Source organism: Petaurus breviceps, unplaced genomic scaffold (assembly GCF_028583685.1).
Source record: "Petaurus breviceps papuanus isolate PSGF00001 unplaced genomic scaffold, PetGlider_PUasm1.0 90696, whole genome shotgun sequence".
NCBI lineage: Eukaryota > Metazoa > Chordata > Mammalia > Diprotodontia > Petauridae > Petaurus > Petaurus breviceps.
Genome location: NW_027187314.1, coordinates 1,129,990 through 1,151,773, shown reverse-complemented (window position 1 = coordinate 1,151,773; position 21,784 = coordinate 1,129,990). Strand labels below are relative to the sequence as shown.

The following is a 21,784-nucleotide window of genomic DNA, read 5'->3' as shown; positions in this document are numbered from 1 at the left end:
TCCTTTGAATGCTTTCATGGTAATTAGGAGGGGAGAGGCAAAAAAGTCTTTACCAGTGACCCACCAGGGGCAAGAGGGGAAAAGCCCTAAAAAAGCACTGTATTCTAATTCATATATAGAATATACTTAAATATTCTAGACTAGAAGAGATGTTTGTTAATTATAATAGAGATCCTATTTATTTTTAAAAAATAGAAACTTCACTTTAAAGCCAATTTATCTCCAAAATAGCTATTCCATATATAGTGTCATAGGAAAAACAACAAAAATCATGGGTCAAAGTAGAATCTGGTCTTCAAAAAAAGTTTTATTTCTTTAAGTATTTTTACTGTTGAAACAATTTTTGAGGCCTGGGGCTATTCAAAGGAACAATGAAAAAATAAGAAAAATTTTATTTCAAACAGGTTTTGTTAAATGTACTACAGTGAAGATGTCTTGACTGTTGTAAACATATCTTAATTTCAAACCTGTACTGATGTATAAATTAGACATGTGGTATGAGAATGATTAATTTCTGCTAAAATGTGGAACAAATCCACCATTATGCCAATTTTTACATTTATTGCAGACACTGACTAGTATTTTAATACCAGAGGTTAAATTTTCATCACAAGAAATGAGAAAATTATTCAGCGTTCACAAAATGTAACAAGCTGTGAAATTAATTCCCCATTATTGCTCTGAAAATATACCCCTAGATGTAAGTGGAATCTCTTTCCTCAGCCAAAGCTAGGCATTCAGTGATAGTTCTTTAGTCATCATCTACCGTTGGCTTGATTGTCACTCCTCTTCTTATCTGACCCCATCCAATTAAACTGCAAAATGAAAATATAGCATTAAATAACTAATGATGAATCCATTTCTGTAACATATTCAATATAAATAGCAGGTCACCTAAGTATCTGTGCACATTATAACTTGTTTCTATAAATGAACAACCTCTACAAACAGTATTTGGGCCCAAAGATAATTTGGCAGGACAAAAATAATTTCCTGAAGAATATTAACACTAAAGTCCAAAACAAGTTATGTAATGGATAAAGTGGGGCTAAGAGGTAATAACAACAGCTATAATTATTATATAACCCTTTAAAATTTGCAGAGTGCTCGATATGGCAATCAAGCATTTATTACATACCAGGTATTATGTTAAGCACTGTGATTATCAAAAGGAAAAACAAAACAAACAAAAACACAGAAAACCCAAGTTTATGCCCTCAAGAAGCTTACATCTTAATAACTAATAATAAATAAATAAGTTATTTATATAAGTAGGTACACATAAGATACAAAATAGACAGAAGACAGTATTAGAAAAAGAAAGGCTCTAGTGCTGTGGGTACTGGAGGAAAGGCTTCCTGCAAAAGGTGTCATATAATAGACAACAATGCACAGATGAATAACACAGATCGAGCTCTCCTCTGTAATCTCAGGCTGGTCCTCTGGGATACCAAAGAAAAATCGCTGGTCTTGGAATCAAAAGACCTTCTATTTAAGCCTCAATGTTTAGAACTATAAAATAGAGATAATAATTCTTACATTATCTACCATGTAGGGTTGTTGTGATGAAAGCATTTACACTATATAAATGTAAACTATTACTGATATCAAGAGATAGGATAGCATATAGTGAGAAAAATGTACTGTACTTTAGTTTTAAATTTTTAAAATTGTTTTTTGTTACTATAAACTTTTTAACACACCAATAAACAAGACCATTTCTACATATAAAGAGGATCATTATGTAGGACCACAAAATTATTAGACATTTAAAAAAATATTTAACTTCAACAGTTTCAAAGTTATCCTGATTGTCTGCAGTTCCTTTTATATTTCCTTCTGTTCCTTTCTTGCATTACTCTTTAAAATGCTGCACTACTTCTTTTTTTCTTTCATGGGAGGAGTAGGAGAGAGGAAGGGAAAATCACTTTCACTAATCCCCTTCTCAAATTAAAAAAAAAAAAGCCATCCCTTGTAACAAATAAATAAAATCAAGACAACAACTCCACACATTAGTCAAAACACACAACAGAGGTACATCAAATTTTACTTTATCATAAAAAAGGGAATTATATACTCTCTCATAAACTAGGTATGATCAAACAAAAGGATAAAATTATAGGGATTTCAGGTCACACCCCAAAGAGGATTAATTTCTTCAATTAAAATTTGACTCCACATTTGAGTTCCTATTATACTGCAAGTGGTACATAAGAGAGATATTTTAATATAAAATACAGCCCTTGCTTTGGAGTAACTACAACAGTCAAAATGAAATCAGGAAGATGGAGAGAGACTGATGGGAACTAGTGAGGAAAATCAAAATGTAAGTAAACTGGGCCTTAGAAGTTTTAACAATCCCTTTCATAAAGATAATTCTTCATTCTGTATCTCTAGCCCTGCCTCACCTTTCTTCTCAAAGTATAGACTGGGGAGCTAGGTGGTGAAGTGGATAGAGAACACTGGGCCTTTAGAGTCAGGAAAACTCATCTTCTTGACTTCAAATCCCACCTCATTTAATAAAGACCCTCGGCAACTCCCTTAATCCTTAGTTGCCCATCTGTCAAATGAGCTAGAGAAGGAAATGGCCAACTACTCCAGTATCTTTGCCAAAAAAACTCCAAACAGAACCACAAAGAGTTGCAGATAGCTGAAAAATGACTAAACACATATACGGATTGGGGACCTTGAACTACCTACAGGACATCTTGCTACTTAAGGTTCTAATGTCCAAAACCTAGCTTATCTTTCCCTCTAAAACCTACTTTTCCTGATTTTTATTATTTCTGTAAGTATATAGTTACATAGCTTACCACATTTAAAATTTTAGCGTTTCACTTGTTCCTATTGCTTCAGTTTACCAAGTCTTATTAGTTTGGCTGGAAATATTGCTAGCATTCACCCCTACCTTTCTATTTCTACTGCCACCACTGGGCACATTTATTATTACCTACACTAAACAATGTAATAAGTCTTCTGATAGGTCTTCCTGCCTCCAAACCATTCTTAACACTGCTCCCAGATTTATCTTTCTTATGTATTCATCTGGAGAGCACTCTCAGGCTCAAAACCTTCAGTGTTCCTTATTTACATAAAGCAAGTTCAAATTCCTTGTTGGCATTCCAAGCCATCTCCTGCCCTATCTTCCCAGTCCTACTTCATACTACTCTCTTCCATGTGCTCTATACTCTGGTCAAAATGGGACCCAGAATCACTGTCCCCATACGTTCCTTCAATGTGAAACAAGGGGGCTGGACTAAATATCTTTTTTAAAGAGGCCTCTTCAGGCTCTAACTTTATCATGTTATGTGTAGCCTGTACTTTCTTGCCTTTTGTGTTTTCACTCAGGCTGTTCCTATGCCTGAAACACTATTCCCTAGCCAATCATTTCCATTTGCTGAATTTCAGCTCATCCTTTACAACAAGCAAAATATTACTTCCTTCTAGAAACTGTCTGATACTAACTAAATTTACCTCAGAACTCTGTGTTCCTGAACAAATCACTTTGCTTCAGTTAATTTATATGCAATATCTTCCCAATAGATTACAAAGTATCATGAGGGTAAGGACTGTGCTAGGTAAGCCTTGTATCTCACCCAGAACCTAAAAGTGATACACACACAAAAGATGCTTACTATTGAACTGAATTAGGCTTCAAGAAGGATGGTCACTCCACATAAGATAGCATGACAAAATGAGTCACAATTCAGGGGAATGTATTAGACTGCCAATGATGACCCAGGCCAGAGTAGGGATAAGGCTTGGAAATTGACTACAAAAAGGAATGGAAATAAAGATGACTCTAAGGGTAAGGAGGAAAGCTAAAGGAAAAAGGAGAACCCCCACCACAGGGTCATTGAGACATGTCTCTTTTAATGGGAAGAAAAGAAAAGAAGGAAAGTCAGACAAGCAGGGCAGCTCTGGAAGTTACAGGCTGGTCTTACAAGCTTAAAAAGAAAAGCAATTCTCTATATAATAGAAATCTGTAAGTTTCATGTCCCACACTTTTTTTCTGACCTACTATATAAATGCAAATACCCATTCTATTCAGTATTTGTTAAATTCGGGATAAAAATGAGACCAGAAATTAAAAAAACAACAGAATGACTTGAGATCTTGAAGATGCATGGTCAAAAATTTATGGTAGTCCAGACAAAAAGTTAAGAAACCAGTCTGGGAAAGATTTGGCTTTGAATATGAGTTTAAGGTAATGATACTATAACCAATGGTAGGATATAAAGGTTAAAGTGTAAGTTCAAATGTGGAGGTGATAGAGGTTACAAGGGAAAGAAACGACAAGCTCCACCAAAAACTACCTCATGCACCTATCCTCAGTGACTTACCGCCAATGTTTCTCAACTCTTCGACTAAGGGCAATTTTTTCTCCTATTTCTGTGCAGACAGGATTAGTAAGAACAATCTTGCCTAAATCAGCCTTTACTGCACTGACTCTTCCTCCAGTAGACAAGGAGCCTATATTCACCATAAGCACTTCATTCTTGGACAGTTTTTGCACCTAGAGTAAGGAGAGAAGCAAAGAAGGGAAGGGAACTAAGAAAATGCTTCTTGAAGTAGGTTAACAGTTATTATTATAGACCAAATCCAGTTACAATGAATTTCAAGAAATCACCTAATTGTTTTATGGCACATTTTTCATTATATTGGCATCTGACCTGTAGACATTTAAAACTACCAAATGAGTTGGCCAAGTTGACCTGACCCTTCCTTTAAAAGATGAAAATAAGTCATATGACCTGATTTCTTCAAAGCTAGAAGGTTTCATGGAAGGTAAATGTCAACAAGTCTGGCAGAAGGAAGAAGACACTTAAAACATTGTTAAACAATTTGTTTTATTAATGGTCTCTAGTTTTAAAACTTACTAAAAGAATGTCAAAACATATAACAAAATCAATGATTTAAAAGAGCAGCGCTCCTTAACACTGCCTCCAGATTTAAGTTCTCCACAAATTCATTTTTCTGTACTGATATAAGGCAAAGAGAACAGTTTATAGATATATATAATTTAAGTACAATGTGTAGGGGGTACCAAAAGACATTTGTAAGTTGTATGGCTAATTGTGCCTCTAAAAATATAACCATATATTGGGGCAGCTAGGTAATAAGAGTGAACAGAGCATGGGTCCTGGAGTTAGGAGGACCTGAGTTCAAATCCAGCCTCAGACACTTAACATTTACTAGTCGTGTGACCTCGAGGCAAGTCACTTAACCCCAATTGCCCTGCCTTCCCCCTCTAGAAAAAAAAATACATATATATGTGTGTGTGTGTGTGTGTGAATAAACCATATAACTCAAATATCTGCATGTAAATAGTTTTGCAATACTTACCTTTGCTGCTTTTTTGTCTCCTTCAGTACGCACACCTAAAAGACGTCTAAGAAGGAAATAGGAAATTTCCAGCTCTGTGAAGATTTCAGGCAGTGCTCCAACTGCACCAAGAACCTGTCCAACCATTCTGTCAGCTCGGCACAAAGTTGGATCAATTTTTGTTCCAACACCTAAGGAAGGTAAGAAGAATTATTCTTAATGTCTACATCTTAAGTCTTAAAATAATTGCAAAACCCTGTAGATTGTAACAAACTGTAAAACCCAGTACATCACAATCTGCATTTCTATAATGGCTTTTTTCAAAAAAGGTTGTGTTTTTAGATAGAAATTTGGTACATATCCCAATTCTACAGATAAAGTTAAAATAACCTGCAAAATTTTTATAAATTAAATCAAAAAAGAGTTGGGAACAAGATCCAAATTTAACTAGAATTTCAAACAGGAAAAAAATTGTAACATTAAACTAAAAGACTTGGAAATTAACATCTGTCTGATAAGCATTAGCAGTTTGTTATCAGTTACAATGTCCTATACATTTAGGAGAGACCTTATTTCTGTCCATTAAAAAAAAAAGGAAACAAAAAGACATAGTATGCAATGTGCCTTTGTATATATCAAACATGATGTAGCTGGAGAAAAAGTCATCTATGCATTATCTGTGATTACAAGGAAAACAGAGGTGAAATTCATAGCTAAAACTCCCACATTAGCCAAAAGAGCCCCTTTCTCCCTCACTAAATTAAAGAACTACCACCAAAGACAACAATTAAAAAGCAAAAATAAGCCCAAACAATGTTTGGAATTACTAAATTTGGTAGGTTCAAATTGATGGGTCCTGTTTCTACTATAAAGACAAATGAGTTGGACTTACTGACTTCTAAGGACTCATTCAGGTCTAAATCTAGGCTCAGCACCACTTTTGCATTCTTCCACCAGTTATTAGTGGTACCATAGCATTCAAATGGTAAAAGCCCAGATAAACTAGAAATGCCATTATCAATCCTTGAACAATCAGAAGCTGTCATATCTTCACTTCCACTAATCGTCACATGTGCCATACTAGTTCAAATACAATATGACATGAACACATTTAGGCACTTGGCATATATAAACTATATATGCAGATTTTTTAAAAGGGAAAAAATCTACTGTTCTAAATACAAAATTTGCTACCTGGAGACTAGTAGGGAAACATGTATTAAGATTTCTCATTTGGGGGGCGTAGTCAAGATGGCGAAGTAAAAACAGGACCTCCGCACAGCTCTGGCTCCTACCATCTCCAATTCAAGTAAAAGGGGACTCTGAACAAACTTTGGAGCTACAGAACCCATAAAATGACACAGAGAAGCTAACCTCCCTCTGAGGACAGCCTGGCAGACTGGCAGGAATCAGCCAGCGCAGCACTCTCCGACCCCAGGCCCACGCCAGGTTTTAGCCCTTGTACAGGCCTGACCAGCTGCAGGCTGGAGGGACTCCATATCACCAGAAGCTGTGGCGGTTTCCAGAATTATCAACCCATAGATGCTACAGACAAAGGGAGAGGTCAGTGCAGTGTGGACTTTGGGACCCAGTAGTTGGGAGTGCGTTGGCTTTTGCCCCTGGGTCAAGAAGCTGCTAAGGGCTGCGGTGCAGCTACCACATGGCAACTTCAGCTCCTGGCCTACAGAGTGTTGGGGGACCAAGCGACCAGTCTGAGGGGTAATCGCTCTTGCTTTAACCAGCTTGTATCTGGACTGCAATCTAGGGTGGAGGTCTTGGGGTGTATGACCAGCTTACCACAGCATGTGGAGGCTCCATAGAGGGCACCCAACTAATACCTCCAGCAGCTGAGAAAACCCCAGAGTTTGGAACGAAGCTCCACTGTCTGGTGGCAGAGTACTACTGTGGCAAAAAGCCCAAAAGTCAAGTGACTGAGTGGCAAAATGAGCAGGCAAAGGAAGCAAACCAAGCAAAGCAATCCAACATCAGACCCCTATTTTGGGGACAAAAAGGATCAAAGCATGGAACAGGAGGAAGACAGTGAAGTCAGAACTTCTGCACCAAAAGTTTCCAAGAAAAATATGAGCTGGTTACAGGCCATAGAGGACTTTAAGAAGCAGAAAAGAGAAGTGGAAGAAAAATTGGGAAGAGAAATGAGAACAATGCAAGAAAATTATGAAATGACAGTCAACAGCCTGACTGAGGAAAATAACACCTTAAAAAACAGACTAACTCAAATGGTAAAAGAGGCTCAAAAAGGCAATGAAGAGAATGCCTTAAAAAGCCGAATTTGCCAGATGGAAAAAGAATCTCAAAAGCTCACTGAGAAGAATCATTCCTTCAGAATTAGATTGGAGCAAATGGAAGCTAATGACTTTATGAGAAATCAAGATGCTGTTAAACAGATCCAAAGAAATAAAAGAATAGAAGGCAATGTGAAATATCTCATGGGAAAAACCACTGACCTGGAAAATAGATCCAGGAGAGATAATTTTACAATTATTGGACTACCTGAAAGCCATGATCAAAGAAAGAACCTAGAAATCATCCTCTAAGAAATTCTCAAAGAAAACTGCCCTGATGTTTTAGAATCAGAGGGCAAAATAGAGGTTGAAAGAATCCATCGATGACCTCCTGAAAAAGATCCCAAAAAGAAAACTCCTAGGAATATTATAGCCAGGTTCCAAAATTCCCAGAGCAAGGAGAGAATATTACAAGCAGCCAGGATGAAACAATTTGAATATTGTGAAAACACAATCAGGATAACTCAGGATCTGGAAGCTTCTACACTGAGGGATTGAAGGGCTTAGAATATGATATTCCAGAGGGCAAAGGAGCTGGGATTAAAACCAAGAATCACCTACCCAGCAAAACTGAGTATCATGTTTCAGGGGAAAATATGGTCATTCAGTGGAATAGAGGACTTTCAAGCATTCTTGCTGAAAAAACCAGAGTTGAATAGAAAATTTGACATTCAGATACAAGAAGCAAGGTAAACAGGGAAAAGAAATCATAAGAAACTTATCAAAGTTGAACTATTAACATTCCTTCAAGGAAAAACGATAATTGTAACTGATGAAATTTTTATCAGTATGAAAATAGTTGGAAGGGGGGGGGGGGCAGCCAGGTGGTGCACTGAGTAAGAGCACTGGCCCCAGAGTCGGGAGACCTGGGATCGATTCCGGCCTCAGATACTTCATACCCACACACACACACAAAACTAGCCGTGTAACCTTGAGCAAGTTACTTAATGCTTTAATAAAAAAAAAAAAAGCTGAAGGGAATATAAATATATATAGTGTGTATATATGTTTACAGGTATACATAGAGGACACAGGACCAATTTAATAGGAAGGGATGATACTTAAAAGGTGAACTTAAGAGGTGAGAGAGGAATATAATGAGAGGAAATGGGGAGAGACAGAATGGGGTAAACTATCTCATACAGAAGAGGCAAGAGAAAATGGTTACAATGGAGGGGTAGACTAGGAAGGCAAAAGGAAATGGGTCAACCTTATTCTCATTGAATTTGGCTTGGGAAAAGAATGACATGTGCACTAAACAGGATCCCTCACCCTACAGGAGAGTAGGGGGGAAGGGGATGATGGAAGAAAGGGCAGGTTGAGGGGGAGGGAAGTTGGAAGCACCCACTTTTGAAAAGGAACAGGATCAAAGTAGAAAACAGAACAAGTGGGAGATAGGATAGGAGAGAGGGAAATATAGTCAGTCTTTTACAATATATCTACTATATTAATGTTTTGCATTAGCCACATATGTACAACCTATACTGAACTGCTTATCTTCCCAGTAAGGGAGGGTGACAAGGGAGGAAGAGAATGAATCTGGAATTCAAAGTTTTAAAATAAAATATTAAAAAAAAATTATATACATATAATTATTATACTATTATTATTAATTAATACTATTTTTATTATTAATATTATTAATACTATTTTACATGTAATTGGGAAATAAGATATACAGGCACTGGGGCATAGAGATCCACCATGCCCTACTGGAAAAGTCGAAGTGGGTATTGGAGAAGATATGAGAGAGAGCAAACTGGAGGAGGGAATATCTTGTGGGACTGCTATTTTGGGGCGGTGGCCAGGAGAAAAATGGGGAGAAAATTTGTAACTCAAAAGCTGGCGGAAATGAATGATGTAAATCAGAAGTTAATAAAGCATTTGAAAAATGAAAAAAGGATTTCTCATTTGTTTTAAAAATAATAATAAAGATCAAGAGAATTCTTTTTATAGCCCCTGAAGAGCCAAAAAGTATGAATACAATTTAAAAAATCAAGATTTTACAATTTAAGGTTCCTTCTTCCACAAAGGATATTCTATATCTGTTGTGTTTTACAACAAATCTACTAATTTTCAAACAGAAAATAAAATCCTTACCAATAAGGCCTCCAGGAGCAGCATACTGAAGATCATTATGTTCTGCAAAAAGTGAGACGATTTTGGAGAAGATTGGCTTACACATGAGTTTCCCTTCACTATCTTTAGAGACAATGCCAGGCCTGACCTCCAATTCCTGACCCACCTAGAAATAAGTAAATGAGTTCATGAGAAACATATAATAACATCCAGACTTTTACTATTTCTTTTTTTTTTTTTTAAAGCAATTGGGGTTAAGTAACTTGCTCAAGGTTACATGGCCAGGTGTTTCTGGGTGGGTGCTAAGTGTATGAGCCCAGATTCCATCCCAGGTCTCCCGACTCTGGGGCCGGCACTCTTACTGTGCCCACCTGGCCACCCCAACTTTCACTATTTCAAAGATTTTGCTGCCAGAACTCAGGATTTTTAAAAAAGTGATGAGTCGCAAATAATTATTTTCGAAAGCACAACCACAACAAAGTATTTAAAAGCACCAAACACTGAATTAGATATTGTGGAATCACAAAAGCAATAATATGGAGTCTCTATCCAAATTGAGCTTACAATTTAGACAGAGAAGATAAGACAATTTGTAAATAAAGAACATATAAGTAACAGCTTATTGATATTAAAATACCAAGTTCATTTTTTTGTATTCATAGCTTTTTCCATTCTTTCTTTTAGGCAGATCAGGGGAAAAGAGTAGGATAGTTTTAATGAATTGGATTTTTTCTTATAAGATTACCTTTAACACTCCTTTGAGAATACTACCACCGGCCACACCACCCTTAAGGTCATCAACTTCACAACCAGGCTTGTTGACATCAAAAGACCGAATAACTAAAAAGGGACATAAAAGTCACTAAGAACCAATTCTGCTATTTCAACATTTTCCCAAAAAGTCAGAGTAACTTTTCAAAATTATAGAGACCTGGCATTTTATTACACAGCAATGTTTCAAAACTATTAAATAATAGAATAAAAGAAAAACAGGTGTTGGGGATTTCAGATTACGTATTGGCACTAAAAAATTTAAAACCATGGGGAGAGTGATATAAAAGCCTTTCTTAATGCTTCATTTAGAAGTTCTAAAACATTACTCCTGTGTTAGATCTACCCCCAAAATATTGTTCAGACATTTTTCAGAATATGGTCATATAGTAATATATGATAATAAATTCTAAGAGTTGTCTCCTTTTTTTATACCATTCCATCCTGATTTGAGGAATTCAATCCTTAAAATTGTATTTTCTAACTCCTTTATTAAAAGTTCAAATTGCCTTAAGTAAACTAATTTATTTATCTTCACAAGATCCACTCAAAACAGCTATATTTCTATGTTTATCTACAAGAAGCTATCACCACTGAAATCCCATTTGAATGCCTGATCACAGTGGGGTGACCATGGGTTTCCAAAAGCAAAAAATTAGCTAGGGATAATTAGTCTTACTCAAATGTAAATACTTCAAAAGCATGATACTAAAGATTGAGACTATATTTCTGGCACCTGAGGATTAGTCTCAAAAAAATATGGCCTCAGCTCATTTCTAAAATATATAGAGAACTGAGTCAAATTTATAAGAATACAAGTCATTCTCCTATTGATAAATGGTCAAAGGTTATGAACAGGGAGTTTTCAGAGGAAGAAATTAAAGCTATAGTCATGAAAAAATACTATAAATCACTATCGATTAGAGAAGTGCAAATCAAAACAACTCTGAGATAACACAACACACCTATCAGATTGGTTAACATGACAAAACAGGAAAATTGTAAATGTTGGAGATGTAGGAAAATTGGAACACTAATGCATTATTAGTGGAGTTGTGAAGTGATCCAACAATTCTGGAGAGCAATTTGGAACTATGCCCAAAGGACTATAAAACTCTGCATGCCCTTTGATCCAGCAATACCATTTCTAGGCTGTATCCCAAAGAGATCATAAAAACGGGAAAAGTACCTATATGTACAAAAATATTAACAGCGGCTCTCTTTGTGCTGGCCAAGATTAGAATGTGAATCAAATGGGGAATGGCTAAACAAGCTGTAGTCACATAATGAAATACTATTGTGCTATAAGAAATGATGAGCAGGCAGACTTCAAAAAAACCTGGAAAACTTATATGAACTGATGCTGACTGAAATGAGCAGAACCAGGAGAACACTGTACACAGTAACAGCCACACAATATTATGATTGACTTTCGTAGATTTGGCTCTTCTCAGCAATGCAAGAATCTAAGACAATTCCAAAAGACTCATGATGGAAAATGCTATACATATCCAGAGAAAGAACTATGGAGTTTGAATGCAGATTGAAGCATACTATTTTCTCTTTTTTCGCTGTTGCTGTTTTGTTTCTTCTTTCTCCTGGTTCCTCCCACTGGTTCTAATTCTTCTTTACAACATTCTAATGGGAAGATACGCTTAATATGAATGTATATGTAGAGCCTATATCAGACTGCACGCTGTCCTGGGGAGGGAGGAGGGGAAGAAAATTTAAACTCATAAGCTTATGGAAGTGAATGCTGAAAACCAAAAACAAACTAAATAAATAAATCTGGCCTCATTAGAGAATTGGCTCAAGTGATAAATTTGAGGGGACCATGGCAACTAGCATAAAGAGAGGGCTGCAATTTTATTAGTGGAGAATATTCACACAGATGACAGCACAGATCCCTGGAATTGAAGTACGGTGACATACAGGGAGAAAAGAGGTACCAAATGAAATGCACAGCATCAACTTATAAACTTACCAATAAGTCTGGGTTCTGAAGTAAAGTCTCGTGGGGGTACTGGAATTTTCTTTACTATGTATTCACAAACAACTTCAATATTATACTTCAGCTGAGCAGAAATTGGAATAATAGGAGCTCCCTCTGCAACTGTACCTGTTCAACCAAAAATTGAGAGCTTCAAAATTTAGTTTTATAGAAACAACACTTGTTTCGATACTTGTTTCACATGACATCTAAGAGCTCTGAAAAGATAATTCAGCATGCTTATACAAATTTTGGCTGGGCATGGGTATATTTTAGCTTAGAAAAGCTAGAAATTTCTTACACAGGGAATTACAAAAATATTTAATATTTTTACAAAGTAGATAAAATGCCTACTAAGGAAGCTCTGCCATGACTGGCTGAGTTCTAATCCATGTAATTAATTCTGTAATAAACGTTGAAACAAAATTATAGACTCTTTACTAATCAAAAGATTGCTTCTATGTATGTGTTTGATCTGTAATATATGTATGTCAAACAAGTCTTTCAGGTACTATGCCTAGATGAAAGATGGTAATTTTATAGAAATGACACATTTGATTTCTTATGACCCAACTGGGCTCATAGCACGTAATTCATTCTAGTTTTCTCTAAAGCTAAACAAAGGGAAAACTAAAATGCTTAAGATCAGCTATGTTAAAAGTTTTTCCCCATCTATAAGCAGAGAAGAATTAAATAAAGATTAGAATCATAGGACGATAGATTTAAATTTAGAAAATCCCAATTTTAAAGATGAATAAACTTAACCTTGGGGCAGCTAGGTGGCACATGGATAGGCTTGGAGTCAGGACGACTCACCTTCCTGAATTCAATCTGGCCTGATACTTTACTAGCTCTGTTAACCCTGTTTGCCTCAGTCCTGCCTCCTCTATAAAATGAGCTGGAGAAAGAAATGGCAAACCACTCTGATACCTTTGCCAAGAAAATGACAAATGGGGTCATAAAGAGTCAGACATAACTAAAAAAACTGAAAACAAACTTAAGCCCAGTGATCTCAGGTGACTTGCAGAAAATCTAAGATTCACATCCATGTCTTCAAACTCAAAATCCAGCTTTTTCCACAGTACCATGTTCTCTGCCACATTAGTCTGACCCTCTTTCCATGAGCATTGGATACTTAGTACTTTAGCACAGCAAATTCAAAAAATATAATCAGTGTCAGATGACAAAAGAGTTAGATACAAAAATGAGGGTGGGATTTACAACTTTGTTCAGGTTTAGCTCCCTTTATAACAAATTTAATATTCTGTAGGATATATATGCATATTAATATGGGAACTTTTAGTATATAGTACCTGATACTGACTTACTACTTATTATAGCTACTTACCTTGTACAAATGCAAGGATCTGTTCATATTGTTCCTTGGCCTGACTTTCTTTCACCAAATCAATCTTATTCTGTAGAATCAGAATGTGTTTCAATTTCATGATTTCTATGGCAGCTAAGTGCTCAGAAGTCTGAGGCTGAGGACAAGACTCATTACCAGCTACATAAAGAAGGAAAATAAAAAGATTGGTAGTAAAATACATATTGGTAAGCATTTATAATATACAAACTCAAGAACTAATTTAAAGATTAAATCCATAGTCATTTTTCTAATATGCTGTCAGTAGAATAAAACAAAACAAAAACCACTTCACTCAAAATATCCCAGGTACTTCTCAATAGAGAAAATTATTCTTTTTGTTTTTTGGGGGGTTTTTTTTGCTTTTTTGGAGGGCAAATGGGGTTAAGTGACTTACCCAAAGTCACATAGCTAGTAATTGTGTCAAATGTCTGAGGCCGGATTTGAACTCAGGTCCTCCTGACTCCAGGGCCAGTGCTCTACTCACTGCGCCACCTAGCGGCCCCTAGAGAAAATTATTCTAGATAAAGTATCTTGAGTACTCCTCTGATCTTTCCCAAGTCTTAAATACTTTCTTTCCTTTCATGGACAAATGACAAGCTCCCAATCCCCATTTATTTAACATTTTCTGCAGAAGTATACCAAGAGAAAAATCATGTGAGAAACCATTCAACTGCTTGAGTAGAGTGTCATGATCTTTCCTTCTGAGTAAAAATTCTCTAAACTCCAAAATTGTCATTGCCAGGTAATGGTGATATTTCTGATCTGTCATGAGGTTTATCTCCTTATCACTCAAAATTTCTGGGTCGTGATGCCTTGAACTATCCACAGTCTTTGCTCAATTTCCTTTATGACCAAAAGCCACAGAATTTCTCTGTGGATAGGTGATAGTACATACAAAGATATGCAAACACTGGCCTCTTTGGCATGACCATAGCAAATTTCTATTTTTAGCACTTTTATACAGACAACTTGCAAGGAAGCAAAGGCAGTCAGTGCTTATATTAGAAATTTCAAATAACTTATATGAGAGGTTTCAAAGTAACTTTTTCTAGAAGTACTTCTGTAAACTTGAAGTCAACTCAGATATTAAACTATCCTCTTTTCTTAAGAAATTATCCTTCCTGTCCTATTATTTTAAGGACACAACTCAGATGCTACTTCCTATAAGCCTTTTCTACTCCTTCTCCTTCCCCCCAGTTATTAGTATTCTCCTACTTTATGCTCCTGCCTTTATTCTGTACATACTTATTTGTGTCCATACTGTTTCCCTGCAGTAGAATATAATATCCTTGAGGACAAGGACGATTTTGTTTTTTCTTTGTGTTCCCAGCTACTCCCAGTGAAGTGCCTGGTACATATCAGAAATTCAGTAAATGTTTCTTGAATTCAATTGCTATAGTATATTAGAATTTAATAAGAACTGTCACTATCTATGACAAGAAATGTATAGTTAAATGACATCAGTTGGGGTGGCTAGGTGGCGCAGTGAATAGGGTGCCTGCCCTGGAGTCAGGAGGACCTGAGTTCAAATTCGGCCTCTGACACTTAACACAAAAACTAGCTGTGTGACCTTAGGCAATTGCCCTACCCTCCCCCCTCAAAAAAGAATAAAAAATTACATCACTTTCCTTGATATCAAACCTCAGCAGGAGGTTAGAGAAATATCCTTAATTGTCTATGTTTATCTTGACATTCTATAATGGATTTGTCATACATTTAATTTTTTATGCTCTATTTACCTATTAACAGTAAAGCTGCATCCATGACCGCTGCACCGTTCAGCATGGTAGCCATCAAAATATCGTGGCCAGGACAATCCACAAAAGAGACATGTCTAGTAAATGGGGGGAGAAGTGAAGATCAAAGACAACTAGTTTAGACTTAGAACATGCAACATGTAATAAGTCACAATTTTACTAAGGTTAAATCACTTGTGAAATAATTTTTATAGCAAAAGTTTTGAAAGACTCCCAAATACAAACAGATCAAAAGCAGAGAATGCTTTCTATAAAGTATGGGGTAGACATTATTCTGTTAAGCTATATACACTATATACAAGCTATATATAGCTATATACAAACCATTCTTAATAGAATCATCAAGCACTCTTGATAGCATTTCAAGCACTAAGAAATTTGTTTTTAAGTGTCATATGTAGTATGTTTGAATAACAATAACCAGTCATAATTATCACAGTTTAGCAGAACACTTCCTTTACAATAATCTTGGTGAAGAAGGCACTAAAACTATTATCCTGATCTTACAGATGAGGAAACTGAAGGTTATGAAGATTAAATAATTTGCCTAAAGTCTCATAACCAGTAACCAGTAGAGTGAAGGCTGGCACTCAGATTATTACTCCAAGACCAGGGCTCTTCCTTCCCAATGTGCCACTTTAATCCTTTGGATATGACATACTGAAAACTAAATAGTGTGTCAAAAGTTTTCCTGATCTGTAAAATAATGGACTAACATAGATGATCTGATCTCTAATCTTCTTTTTCAACTCTCATATTTTCTACCCCTTAATTTTACTGTCTATGTGTATATCTTGTATATATACCTTTCTGCAAGTATAATTCTCTATAAACAACTAAAAACAAACATAAAATCCTACAAAACTTCATCAGGTTGGCTCTCACAAGTGACTGCTCACAAAACAAATCTCTACAGAACACCTTTTTTGCTACTAAATAAGCAAGCTATGGTGAATAACCACCTAGAAAGCTTTTAATGCCTCATATAAACAAGGTGAAACATTGTAAAGTAAGTTATTGCCTAATTTCCCTTTGAGACATTAAAATTAAGTTGGCCCAAACCTACTTTTAAGCCTCTTATAGAAAAACTAAAAAAAAAATATAAAAACTTTCCAAAGATATGGGCAAGAAAGTTTGTGAAAAGAGGATATTAAAAACTCCTTTTTACTTTTTTTGATGCTAACTTTTATTAACAGCAACTTTACAATTAACAGATAGGGAATCAATAAGACATTAATCCAACACTTTTAAAACTACCTCTAAAACCCATGTAGTATTAGATAACTACTTCGAACTGTAATTGTCCAGAGCAAGTTTTACATGTTTCCAATTATTTTCAGGAACTCAGTTTTATCTCCATCAATATAGGATACATCATCATCACTGTCAAACATTTCAAGCTTTTTAAAATGATATAAAAGACAACAAAGCATGAAATGTAAAGGAAAAAAAATTGATCACCTGACTAATTTGAAGTTTCCTTTAGTTCCTGGAATGTCCGTAGGAAATTCATCAGGTGTGCTACTTCCACAAGATCTGTAACATTCTGGCCGAGAACAACTTGGGTCATCAAGTTTGTAAATCTAAAATATCAATGGAAAAAGGTCTCAAAAGTTAAGACATTTACACATCTTGAAAATTTAAGGTAAATTTTTTTCTTTTCCCATCATTAATCAACTAACCTTAGCATTAGCATACCCCAACTTAATGGTAATATTTCTTTCCAGCTCATTTTTGAATCGGACAGTGTGAACTCCAGAAATAGCTTTTACTACTGTTGACTTTCCATGTGCTACATGGCCAATTGTACCTACAATCAAAAACAAAAGATCAAATGTGAACCAGTTAAACAAAATTATATTTTTTTTTATAAACTGTTATTAGAGATTGGGTCAAGTCTAAAGTATTACTATTTTACTATTTGTCCTACTGGTACTACAGTCAAAATTTTACTCCAAAAGTTTTGTTTTAGAATAACAAACAAAATACATGAATAAATTGGGGTCCCAATGAATTGATCAATTACTGAAAATTATCCGCCTCCTCATTAAAGAACAATATGTAAAAGGACATGAGATCTGCCACAGAAATGACGAATTATGTTTTAAAATTATGCTGTCCTTAAGCACTTTCAAACATTTTTTATACCTCTTCATAAATTAGCATTCATAGTACTTGCAGAGTTTAGACAAGTTACTTAATGTATCTCAGTCTTAATTTTCCTTATCTGTAAAATGAGGGGATTTGACTAAATGATCTCTAAGATTTATTTCAGCATTAAATGTGATATCATGAACCATATTCCTTTTCAAAGAATATTAGTGAATACCACTTAATAATAAACAACACTAAGTATCTACAACATGCTTTTTAAAAGTAACAACAGAAACGTGAAGAGATGTAAAAAGTCCCAAGGGAAATGAAAGCTTGTACATAAAATGTACTCTACAATGTGGCTCTTTACTTATAGCTATGATGACATTTCAAAAGAATTACTAGCTGAGCACGTTAGTCATTACTTTTTTAAAGAACTTACATTGAAGACCTATTACCAGGTAACCTTTCCTATTCAACCTAATTCTAAACTGTCACAGACAATTTTACAAGTGAGAAAACTGTGCTCCAGAGAGAAGTAAATTGTTCTAACTCACAGAGTTAGTCAATTACAGGTCTGAGATGAGACCCTAGGTTTCTCAACTCCAAGCTAAGTGTTCTTCATATTAAGCTGTCTTTCCTGTTACTTTGGAACAGAAAAGGCTTGTTAGGAGAGAAGAGAAGAAAGGTGGTTCTGTAGACAAAAATATAACACTCAGTTGAAGACAAACTGAAGACCAAGAAAGTCATTGTCAGAGAATCCTTTTTCAGTCTCACAAATAGAGATATCAAAGTTTTACTTCATCTCTGATAACATGCTAACTATAAATTTGAATTAACCTTTTTATTAAAGTTCCTTGAATAAAAAAGCTAATGTAGTTTTAAGAGCACTGTTTTTCTCTAATGCTAAAATTGATTTATCCCATGTGAAAAAGCTTGTTAACTATAATCCTTAGAACCATAGAGAAGACCCTAAGGAACTACAACATAACAAGCCTGTCTTGGTATAAATCCCTTATTTGTTCCATTTTTTTTTTTTTTAAATAAAAGGATACCATCTATAATACCGCCTCTCGAGGTGTTGTCATGCAGATGAAATTAGACATATGAAGCACCTTACAAACTTCAAAGCACCACATAAACATCAACTATTATTCTCTACATATATTGATATTAGAAGCATCAAATTTTCACTTAGTAAACATACTATTTAGTACTAAATAACAGTCAACTAATTTAGTAGGATTCACAGTTCATACTTATTTATTACTTATGCTTACCTTATTTCAATTGTTCATTTTTCCACCTTTATAAACTCCATGGTCAAACTAAACTGTTTTTCCTGTTGCTCCCAAATGACATTCTATCTCCCACCTCTGCCTGGGATGTACTCTTTTCTTACCCTTCCTCTTACCGCTAGTTTCCTTCAGAGCTCAGCTCTACTGATACTTCTTAGCCATGGTCTTTTATAATTCTCCCACATATTAGTTTATTTCCCTCAAAATTGCCTTTTATTTATACTTATGTATATACCTCTTGTCTCCCTCATGTAAGCTTCTTTACAGCAGGAACAATTTCAATTTTATCTTTGTATCTCTGGTGCCTATCACAGTGCCTTGAATGTAGAAGACATTTAATAAATGCTTGCTAGTTGCCTGATTAATACGTACAATGATACTGTGATGAGGTGGTAAGGCAACTGTTAAAGCTTCTTTCTTTAAATTCCCTCTGAGGTCAGCACAGCACTAATGTAAAATACAACAGAGTATTGTTAACTTTTGTTGGGTTAGCCTTGTCTTTTCAACTACAAGCTCCCTGCATCCAGAAATTCCTTTCAACATTCACTAACAGTCCAGTGTGTACAAGCTCTATTAGAAGTATTGGGAGAAAGTTTAGACAAGATATAGTCCCTGGAGAATTTATAGTATAGTAGGAAGATAGACAATTGCACATACAGTACAATACAATATAAATATTACAAATACTTTTTTAAAAGTTATGTTGTTAAATATTTCTTTGCATCCATAATAGGCACAGGATTAGTGCTCCATAACTATCTGTCAAATAAGTGTTCCATTTGACTGATGAGGAAACATCAGTTTAAGAGCACTTAAGTGACTTGTTAGTATACATCTTAGCCAGGGATAGAATCTAGATCTCCTGACTCCACTAATACTCTTTTAGCAATTACTTAATCTTACCTATATTGATTGTGGCTTGTCTGCTGATAACTTCATGTGAAAGCGGAGTCAACTTGGTAACATCCTGTGAGGAAGCACTTTACAATTTAATCAATTTGTAAAATGCCACTTAACAAAAGTGAACTGTCAATCCCCACCCTCTTCCTTCTCACTTCTTTCAAAATGCATGTAAATTCTCACCTTCTACAGGAAGGTTTTCCTGATCCCCCTCAATTCCAGACCCTCCTCTCTTTTGATTATTTCCGATTTGTCTGGTTTATAGTTTGTACACAGCTGTCTGCATGTTGTCCCCGACCCAGCTTAGACTGATCTCCTAGAGAGTGAGGCCTGGGTTCCCTTTCTTTGTCTCCCCAGAGCTTAGCACAGGCCTGGCACACAGAAGGGGCTTAATAAATGTTTCTGGGCTGTCACTTCCCTCACTCCCCAAGGCTCCTGACTTGCGCTCCAGACACACACCCCTGCACAAAAAGTGCTCATGGCAAAGTTCCAAGAGCCCTTCAACTCAGTTCGTGGCACCGAGGTGTGGGGATCCCCGGGCCCTACACGCCCCCGATCCTCCCCAGGTTGCAGCAGCTGCCGCCTCCCAGGGAAGCTGCACGTTCCCCGCCCTCAGCTCCGGGAGCTGCTCAAGCTCAGCCTCTGCAGCCCGTCGGCTCTCGTGAGCGGGAGCACACCCCGGGGGTCCCCAGCCTCGCCAGCCCTCCGTCTCCTCCCCGACTCTCCGCCGGCCTGGCGCAAGCGCAGGCCAGACACCCGGCTCCCGGGCTGCCCCTGCCCGAGCGGGCGCCGCCTTGCCCCCAACTCTGCCGCCCTGCACCGCGGCCCCGCCCGCCTCCACACGAACACACGGTCTCTGGGTGTCCCCGAAGTCCAGAACTGCGCGAGCGCTCAGCTGAGAAAGCGGACTCACCAAGGTGGTCAGATCCTGGCGAGACAGATGGGGTTGCCCCAGAGTCACTCCCGGCTCGTCGCCCGCCATCTTGCTCAAAAAGGAAGTAGGTTGCCCCAGGGGCCGCCTGATCCCGAGCAAGCCCCTTTATACAGAGAGCTGGCAAACCCTCAAGACTAGATGAAGAGAAAGCCGTCTCCATTCAAGGTTTCTCTGGCTTCGAATCCAGCACTTAAGGGCTGCTTACTAAGGAGGGCGTGGTGAATATTAAACGCCTGCTGCCCGGGGCCCTCAGAGACATTTGAGCAGGCAAATCCTTTGGCTGCCCTAGAAAAAGCCCCAGAAAGGCGGAAGGTGATGCAACTGGGCGCGCGTGTCTTCAAGGGGCGAAAGCAACTTCCGTTTCCGTCGTAAATTGCCGGATCCGGTTCCCGGAGCTGTGGAATTTTAGTGGAGAAGGGAGGGGACGACGTGTAAGGAAAGCCGCTGCCCGCACTATTTGCACCGCGTGGGTCGCTCTTTTCACCTCCCCTAGACTCCCTCATTTCCATGCTTTTAAAGCTTGGTCGGACAAAGAGCAGCCTTCTTTCTCTCCTAGTCTTTCCTACCGTCTCCCCGCCCACCCGCTTTAGGCACCCCCCACATCCCCCTTCCCGTCTCGGGAAAGACTGGGCCGAGCCCCTGCCCGAGGAGCCTGGTGCACCCTCCTCTCATTCTTCGGCTGTGGAGATGCGCGGGCTGGAGGACGGGCTCAGACCCTGGAAAAGAAAAAGCCCCCCCACCTCCCCCAAACACTATTAGTGAGAAAAACAAAGCCCAGGCTTTGCCTTAGGTCCAAACTGGCGCGAATAAAATTCCCCCAGATCTCTTAAGGAAAGCGACGGAAATCGGAAACATTTCTTTACAAGTCAATTTGGTCGGTTTTTGTGGTCCTTTTACTGCTAGAATAGTGGACAGCGCCGTGGAAGCGAAGTGTTAGCTCTAGTCTAAAATTAGACCAGAAGCT

The 21,784-nt window shown here is 37.2% G+C and overlaps 1 protein-coding gene across 2 annotated transcripts; it reads right to left on the bottom strand.

The window, feature by feature from the left end:
• Positions 1–287: 287 nt before the first annotated feature.
• Positions 288–20,995, bottom strand: EIF2S3 (eukaryotic translation initiation factor 2 subunit gamma). Of its 2 annotated transcripts, XM_069065630.1 has the most exons (12): positions 20,800–20,956; positions 19,890–19,953; positions 17,277–17,404; positions 17,056–17,177; positions 15,577–15,671; positions 13,817–13,975; positions 12,463–12,597; positions 10,453–10,547; positions 9,729–9,873; positions 5,347–5,516; positions 4,344–4,516; positions 288–815 (listed from the first exon to the last, which is right to left on the bottom strand). In XM_069065630.1, exons 1-12 carry the CDS (start codon positions 20,866–20,868, stop codon positions 752–754), a joined length of 1,419 nt encoding a protein of 472 aa, XP_068921731.1. In that variant the 5' UTR covers positions 20,869–20,956; the 3' UTR covers positions 288–751. The 2 variants fall into 2 exon arrangements, with proteins under 2 accessions (XP_068921731.1, XP_068921730.1); XM_069065629.1 differs by lacking the exon at positions 19,890–19,953 and having other exon boundaries at positions 20,800–20,995.
• Between the last annotated feature and the right edge of the window lie 789 nt (positions 20,996–21,784).